At 42.0% G+C, this 8910-nt stretch overlaps 2 protein-coding genes across 5 annotated transcripts in view; one reads left to right on the plus strand and one right to left on the minus strand.

Annotated features, from left to right (window-relative positions):
* Positions 1-231: 231 nt before the first annotated feature.
* Positions 232-5499, plus strand: LOC307089754 (recQ-like DNA helicase BLM). Of its 4 annotated transcripts, none has more exons than XM_079756171.1 (11): positions 232-268; positions 2147-2322; positions 2422-2540; positions 2655-2765; positions 2872-2970; positions 3080-3231; positions 3354-3457; positions 3592-3749; positions 4029-4227; positions 4368-4549; positions 4638-5499. In XM_079756171.1, the coding sequence occupies exons 2-11, from the start codon at positions 2151-2153 to the stop codon at positions 4659-4661; spliced, it is 1320 nt and encodes a 439-aa protein (XP_079612297.1). In that variant the 5' UTR covers positions 232-268; positions 2147-2150; the 3' UTR covers positions 4662-5499. The 4 variants fall into 4 exon arrangements, with proteins under 4 accessions (XP_079612297.1, XP_079612295.1, XP_079612298.1 ...); XM_079756169.1 differs by having other exon boundaries at positions 4642-5499; XM_079756170.1 differs by lacking the exon at positions 232-268 and adding an exon at positions 1639-1689 and having other exon boundaries at positions 4642-5499.
* A 3015-nt stretch (positions 5500-8514) lies between these two features.
* Positions 8515-8910, minus strand: part of tulp3 (TUB like protein 3) — a 23756-nt gene continuing 23360 nt past the window's right edge. The window contains exon 12 of the mRNA XM_079755740.1: positions 8515-8910. This exon is cut by the window's right edge and continues 1149 nt beyond it. The gene's annotated coding sequence lies outside the window, so the exon portion shown is untranslated.

Consider the following 8910-nt stretch of genomic DNA (forward strand, 5'->3'; position numbering starts at 1 on the left):
TCAGACAAGTCCATTTATCCAGGTTGTCCTGGAGGCTTTGATTGTAAATGGTGGGTGACTCGGCATAGCCCGCCCCCTGGGCAATGGCATCAACTCTCTGTTGATAGTAAGTGGGAAATCAGCCAACTTCAGTAAGCAGATGTGGACTATTGAGTGGATTGTAGGGCGGAGCTAAGGCTGCCTATAAAACAGAACTAGGACGCTGGTAGGTTAGTTACATTTTAAATTTGTCTCAAAGAAGAAGGAGCTGAATTCTATCTTGCTGCTGGTGAGTAAAAACTACAACTTTCTGCATTTCAGTTGGTAGAGCTAATTCTTCCAATCCGTTAGCAAGTGGGCGAACAGCCAGTTTCGTGGACAACAGACTAGATTGTGTTTGGAAGATGCAACTTAGCTGCTTTAATATCAGTCACTGTCCATGATCTATACCAGTGGTTCTCAAACTTTTAATAACGCGTACCAACTCAGAAAATATGTCTCCCCAAGTACCACCATTATGACAGATGTTATAAAATATATCAAAATACAGTAGAGTAGGCCTGAGGCCCTGTTGTCAGCTGAGCAAAGGGGTAGCACTAGAACGGGCAAGCACACACAGGGAGTGACAACATTAAGAATAACAACTTTTACACACACACACACACACACACACACACACACACACACACTGAGTTAGGGTTATATATAATATTCAAAGTTGGCAAGCACATTGATAACTGCACTTCCATAAGCCTAATGAGAAGGGTGTGCCTGCCTCTGCGAAAGGCGCAGCCTTCTCATTCCTGGGATGAACACAATCCTGGTATGAACATCCTTAATGTACCGACAGTGATACATTTTTTCTCTTTCTTCTTACAAATGTACTTTGTTGCTGGGCCACAACTATATATAAATACATGCATACATACATTTATACATATTATGATAAGACCATGCAGCCTTTAATGTCATACTTGTCGTTATAAAGACATCCTCTTTATTCTCGTAATAACAATACCATTGACCATTCACTTCTGAAATTGTATCTATGAATGAAATTAATACTGAGTATGACCCAATATCCTTATTCTCGCCGACCCCACATTGTATGGAATAGACAATTAATAATAGATACATTCTCGTAACTGTGAACAAAATAGTCCCCAATTGAAATGCTGATTGGTTTAGCTGTCGTTCAGTCCAGCCCGAAAAAAGCCCATTCAAAATGCATGGGTTTCTATTCGGTTCTGTATAGCAAGAGAGAAGTCTGACCATCGTGCTCCAGGACATGATTCAAAAGATACAATTTCGTGACATTGAGCAAGAAGAAGCGTGATACTTGGTTGCTACAGTTGCCACTGGGAACGGATGGGTGCCTCTAGAGAGAAATAACTCAAATGTTTTGGGCTAGGCGTTGTAGGAGAGCAGAGGGGTGTGTTCTCCCCATGGCTGCACCCACTTGTCATCATGTTTTAGTACTGATGTTGTGTAGGAGCATGAAATGCTTTTCTTTTGTATGAAATGCTCCACACACCGTGGCGTTAGAATTTGTATAGAGGAGCCGTGGACGATTTTTTTGAAAACATAAATAAAATGTAAATCAAACTTTTTTATTTTTTTTATTGTAAAAACAGGTACAAATTTCAGGATGACGGTTTCTGGTGTAGCCATAAATGTGCCGAGGCAGTTTACGCTTCCTCACCAAGGCTGGTACGCTTGTCACAAACTGTGAAGTGTTTACTAAAACATACTAACTCAAAGCTCACCATGTCTTAACATCTGGCGAATCATGTCTTATATTTCCATGACAAGTGAGTGAGGGACTTGAGAGGGGAGATATTTCCATTACAAAGCTTAACACTTTCTCGAAAGTGGACATCAACATCAGCCGCTGCACAGACGGAGCTCTACACGTCCACACACACCTTGGCATTGTATTCGCTTGATATCCAAAACGGAACTGTAGCGATAATACTGCAACCGCAATGGTATTAAATGCAACCAATGTTCCCGTGCCGCAGAACAAGTAAACATTGGCTTGTCAGTTCAGTGTAATTCAGTTGGTTGAAACCTCACCGCTAGTTGCTACAAAATGTTACACACTGGACCTTTAACAATGTTGACCATTTTAATTTGATGTTGACTTATTTCTATTTTTGGACTACAGAAAAATGGCCGGAAACGCTGCGGACGAGCGCTACAGACGCCTCGACTTCAACCACTCTCCAGAGATGTTGAGGACGTTCAACAACACTTTTGGTCATCATGAGTTCCGTGGCAATCAACGTGAAGCAATTAACGCCACAATTTTGAACGAAAATGTCTTTGTTGTTGGTGATAATGGTTGGTACTGCAGACTGCATGATCCATTATAAACACATTGAGACCCCTAGAGAAACAATCTCACACAGCTCTCACAATGACAACCTTTCTCTGTATCAGGTGCTGGTAAAAGCCTGTGCTACCAGCTACCAGCCTGCTTGTCTGCTGGCGTCACTGTGGTGATCTCCCCTCTCCTGTCCCTCATCCTGGACCAGATCCAGAAACTAACTGAACTGGGTGTAAGTGGGACCCATGCTATACTTGCTCTGTGGGTTGAAAGTGGGATATTAGTTTTAATGCAATTCAGTTTGAAAACCCTAGCTGGGTATGAAAGATGTCATCTTCTTATTCAGATTGTGGCCACGACTCTCTCGGGTGGTCAGGGTCGCAGTGAAGATAGAATCTATCAACAGTTGTCCAAAAAAGATCCTAAAATCAAACTGCTCTACGTCACCCCCGAGAAGGTAGAGAATGCATTATCAACAGAAAACCAGCTGGCTGCTGATTGGCTCCAACTGTATTGCATTATGATTGAATGTATTGATCTTGTTTGCCTGTGCTCTGCTCTAGATAAAAATGAGTAGACGGCTGATCAATGCTCTGAAGAGCCTGTTATACCGAGGACTTCTGGCTCGGTTTGCTATCGATGAGGCCCAGTGCATCAGTCAGGTGTGTTAAGTATAAACACTACCCTAAGTGTTAGAAGTAGTAACACTATGTGGTTCAGGCATTCCATCCCAGCAAACCGGGTAACCCATGTCCTCGCTTTGCTTAACAGTATGACAGCAAAAACTTTCGGGAGGCCTTCGAAAAGCTTAATGATTTGCGGATGGACTTTCCGGGGGTGCCCATGATTGCTGTGTCAGGCCCCGTCAGGGACTGCATCCAGGAGGACATCCTCAAACAGCTGCAGATGACCAACCCTCAGGTGTAGGTGTTCCAACACCCATTAAGCTCACAGCAACAGAACCTTGCTGCTAATTGTTCCTGCTCGTCGTGTTTTGTTTTGTTTATTCACAAGAGCATCATATTCATAATTATCCTGATTGCAGGTTCACCATGATCTTAAACCGAACAAATCTAAAGTATGCCGTGCTGAACAGAAGCGACAATTGGGAAAAGGACTGCTATACCTGGATCAAGAAGCACTGTCCAAGTATGGCTGTGCACATGTTTCTCAGGTCCACTCCGACCAAGAGTAAAACTTCAAAATTTAACACGTTTTGCATGTTCCATAATAATGCACAGCATACTGCTGATATTATTCTCTGCCATGCGTTCATGTTGCAGGAGACTCAGGCATTGTGTACTGCTGGACACGTGAGGACTGTGACTCCCTGGCAGGGATCCTGCGTGACAGAGGCCTGCTGGCATATTCGTATCACTCAAGGAAGACCGACAAAGCCAGAGAGATTGTGCAGACCAAGTGGAATGAAAATAAATGCATGGTAGCTTTATTTTACCTTTCGTTTATAAAAATTGGGATGGTTTGGTGCATTGGGGTTGCATAAAAAGGCCCTGTCCACCTCTACTCGTAGAGTAGTGATAGTGTTGGTACGGGTTAGGCATCTTGCTCAAGGATATATACAACTACTGCAGTGCAGAGAATGGGGTTCATAACCTTTTGGCCTTAAGTCAAATACCTTCATTCTAAAATATGCTGTAAGTGGATTTGGAGAATCGCGTCTGCTAGATGACTCAATAATACTAATAAACCTCATCGGTAGGTCATCTGTGCCACCGCCGAATCCTTTGGCATGGGCATCGACAAGCCGGATGTGCGGTACGTGATCCACACCTTTCTGCCCAGGTCAGTGGAAAACTACTACCGGGAGTCAGGGCGGGCGGGCAGAGACGGGAATTTGTCCCACTGCATCCTGTTCTACACCATAAGCGACAAGGACTTGCTCAGCGAAACCATCAGAAGTGCGTCTTGCTCCATTGACCCTCATTTGTTATTCTCAGATTTTGGCTCCAAAAATCTCCACCTCCATTTGAATTCATAGTATTTTGGTCTTTGGTCTTGGCGATTTATCTCATTATTCTCCATTTTGTGTTATTAACAGACAATGAATTTGATGATGATGAACCCGAGAACAGGGAATTGGTCAACATAATACCCATGGTGGAATACTGCGAGAATACGGTGGACTGCAGAAGACAACAACTGCTTACTTACTTAGGTAGGGAAGCACCCGTATGTCTGCCGGACTCAGAAGCCATCTGTGACAACTGCGAAAGACGCGATGTAAGCAAACAATTGTACTTTAATTTCACCGTATCAACAAAACCCGTTTGTCGGTGTAAATACTAAATCCGTATGACTTCTTCCGTAGGAAGGTTCTGCTGCTACCCGCTGAAATCCAGGCTTCAGTACCATCCCTACCCCCCCTAGACCAACCAACAACCCTTCCTCAAACCAGCTCAATAGGATTAATTTAATCAAGTGTAGTTTAAACTTTCCTTTGTCCCAAAAAGACCATAGAGCCAAGACACAATGTCCAATTCTTTTAGTCACTTGCAACACTATAGGGGGACACTGAATCTTTGATAGAAATACATTTAATAGTCTAATCGCCATGTCGGGAAAATATTGCGCACACCTTGACATTCCATTGGGAAGGTGTGGATGCTAGTATAGTAATACCACAGCATTGCTTGGCTTCTAGAAAGAAAAACGATTTTTTTTGTGGGGGTGGTGGCCTGACTTTCTTATGTGTGCAATTCGCTGTGTTATGTTTTGATTTTTACAAATGTTTAATACATTTTTATAACCCCTTTGCGCAAGGGCGTTGGAACCGGGGGGGACGGAGGGGACGTGTCCCTTCCAATATCGGAGACAGGCGCATTTGTCCCACCTAAAAATTAAGCCGGATCTGTCAGGTTTCCGATGTGTCCCCCCCAATGTTAAACTCATTCCTACGTCCCTGCCTTTGAGGAATGGCATGGCAATGGCACTATCAATTCCTTTTCTTTTTCCAAGTAGAGCACATTTTAGACAATTACTCTAGAAGGATAATCAAAACAAACTTCTTAAATAGTATGGGAGAAATTTACCCAAGGTTTAACATTATAATCATTATCTTGCCTTTATATCACAGAGTATCTAACTGCCTTACATCTGATACAACTAATGTCTGAGATGTCAATTATTTACTTTACTGATTCCAAGTGATAATAAAAGTCTTTGTCTTTCAATCTTTGGCTTTCTCAACCTCTTATTTTGTGTTTATCATTAAGTGTTTATCCACGACACTAGCAACCCACATTAGAATTGAGATCAAACTAACTGAAATGTAATGCAAAACCTATAGCTTGCAAACTAAATATTTGTATAACAGTGTAAAAATGTTTTTTGTTTTTTTTGATAATATGTCCTTTGGTAAACTGTTCTTTTGAGTTTTTGCCCTCTTTGCGGCTTTGCTGCTCACACGCGCTGATTATGTTTCAACATCGACGCAACGCAATGACCACGCAGGCGCTTCGATGCAGTCGTGAACCTGTTTTGGTTCTGCTTCGGGTTTTCGTGAGCAGACCAATCACATCCCTTGCTGCTGCGTCGCCTCGAAGCAAGGTTAAAGGGCTTATTATGGTTTCTTGTTCACGCAACGCAATGACCACGCAGTTGCTTCGATGTAGTCGTGAACCTTTATGGTTCTGCGTCAGGTTTACGTGTCGCTATGCATGTCCGTGGTAAAGAGAAAACAAATAGTTGGTCTTTGTCTGTGCATGCTAATACTTTACAATTGGTCTACTACTAGAAGTTTTGATTACGGTATGGTATGGATTCTAGCAACGTGAAAGCTGAATACGACTCAAACTATGTGCAACAAAAACAGAAGATATGCTGCTAGTTGGTCGTCGTTGTCCATTCTGGTCACTATATTCAAGGTCTATGATGACCGAATACAAAACGTCTCCACTTTTTACCGATTACTAGCGAGTAAAAAAAAAAGTACATGTTTTGCCTTTGATTTTTTACATACAAAACGTATTGCCGGAAATGATGTAGATAGCGGAATAACCACAGCTGTGTCGCCTCGCCGCAAGGTTACAATTTTTGGGAGGTGCACGTCAGGCCCTTGCGGTGGAAGCAAGGAGGGTCCGCAAAGACGAAACAGGTCCGTTACCCCCTTGTGTTGCGTCAACGTGGAACCATAAAGAGCCCTATACGCATGTTCCCGACAGCGACCGTTCATGTGCACTGCATTCAGAATCTAAAAGTGCTTCTTTGTCAGCAGTATATATCACACCAACAGGATTATCGCCACCATCAGTTGGGTGTGGAACATAGGTTCTGTGTTTGTTGGTGACCATGGAGGCTGCAAGAATTATTTTTTTTTGTCATTCGTGCATATAAGCATCACCTTGACAGATGATGGTTGATTTTTTTATATTGAGTAAAACTTTCTTCACCGGTCAAAACTTTTGCCATGTGGTCCGCCATGTTCATGCGCGTCACTAGTAAACAATACATCACCAACTGGGCAACCCTGTGAGCAAAATCTGGCCCCAGTTGCCGAAAGGAAGTAGAATCATCAGAGCGTCATGAGGTGTCGATCACAAGAACTTTCCAAGAAACAAGAAACGTCGCGAAAATGTTTTCCCCATAATTCCCAGTGATCTGGGTTGTCACGCCATGAGTTGAGTTCCTCTCTTGGTGACGGACACCCTGAACAGCGGCACGGAGGAGATGCTGCCCATCAAACGTCATAGGACACAGTTTTGATCATTTTTGAGAAATATGTCTAAACCTGACACTTTACTTAAATATGACATGGGAAACCAACTCTTACCATGAGTAATGCATCTTTCAAGTATCATAAGGAACACAAATAAGACGGTGGCTTATTGTGAAAGCCATAGTCAACTAATAATGTATGTCGTTTAATGCTTCTATAATTAGGTGAGTACTCAACTATTGTTATTCTTAGGCTTTTTTTCTCTCTTTCTGTCTTTCTTTATTATTCCCTACAAATTTTGCGACCCTACTCCTTCCACTGTTTGTCACCTAGAGACTCCATTCTACTTTAAACATGTTCATATTAGCTTGGAATCGTGCGATATCATCGCAAGATTCCAACTTTTGAACTTTAGAATATTAAACTTTCAAAATATATTTTTTATAAAGGAAGTCAATGACCCTGACACTTCAACTACTTCAGAATTCGCAACTGTGGTACATTTTTTACCATAAACCTTCGTTCAAAATTTAGCAAATCAACACACTTTGATCTACAACTATAATATGACGGATATTCGATATCATTTAAACTTTTTTCAGAATCACAGTTTAATTTGCTACCGGCTCTGAATATTTTCAGTTGGTCTCACAATTGATTTACGTTGAGGCTAGAAGGCTGTCCAGATCAAACAATAACAAAAAAATAAAATCATGCACGCGTTGAGTGCGTGATTGACCAATTTACATTTAGCTTTTTAAAAGACAAACAATATCAAAATGTGGCTGTTCAACACCGTATTGTTCTCAGCAGGTGAAAGGTCATGAAGGGGTCAAAACGACTCACCATGGTGATGTTCTTCAGCAACGAGTCTATTGTTTACCAGCTCAAATCAAAAAAACTATTTTTTTAAGGAAACGTGATCGTTGTAAATGAGTCGCACAACTTGTGCCGTCGAAGGCGACCAAAACTGTTGGAAGGAAAGGGGGTCACTTCTCCCTCATGAGAGTTTTGTCCCTTGACTCTGAACCCTTCATTTTGTGAGACAAAATAAACCAAATGATGGATTCAGTGTGATGGAGGCTCCCCCTTTTAAAACACAACTGGACCTCCAGTTATGACTGTAGTTTGGACACCACGGGACTCAGAGACCTCACAAAGACCCAATCATTGCCCTGTGCAGGTCCAATGGTGTCCTTCTGTTGCTGTCGTGGCTAAACGTGGTCCTTTGTGTCTTCTGGTGTCGAACGGTCAGCCTGGGTTGGTCTGGACGGCCACCAGCTCAGATCAGCTGGGATCAACCGTGAAGGTGACATAAATATGTGTACGATTCATAAACATCTAGGTGTGAATATGATGAGAACGACCGTATCCAGGGCAGGTTTACGTCGCCATCGTGAGCCTCAGCTTACGTAACGGAGCGATAAGGTTGTTAAAGACATACATTATGTTCCTGTTTGCGATGTTAGTGTGAATAAGAAGCAGGCATTCAGTGACATATAAGTATTTATTAAGATACAACCATTGTTTTTAAAAAATGACTTTCGATACTTCAGAATTGTTATGCCTTATTAATGCCATATTTATTTAAATAGTTTGTACAAACTGTAGCTTTAAAAAAGAACAAAAAAAACGGAAATGTCAGGCACAAGTGTTAACAGTAATTCATAATCGTGATTCATTCAGGAGTTTGAACCAGGTCAGGGATAAAGATCCACATGTTGGGTGTAAATGTAAATGCACCCAAAAAATGCATTAATAATTACCCCATCCCAAACAGGTCGGGCATTACGATTCCTCCTCATTTTAGATTGTGGCTTTCAGATGCCATCTCGCGACTGCTGTGTCACGGACCTAAACCTAGACCAGCCCCTTCGCCTACTAGTTCAATGTGCAACTCACTCTGTAGTTTTATTACGATTTCAAT

Source organism: Pollachius pollachius (assembly GCF_949987615.1).
Source record: "Pollachius pollachius genome assembly, chromosome: 18".
NCBI classification, from domain to species: domain Eukaryota; kingdom Metazoa; phylum Chordata; class Actinopteri; order Gadiformes; family Gadidae; genus Pollachius; species Pollachius pollachius.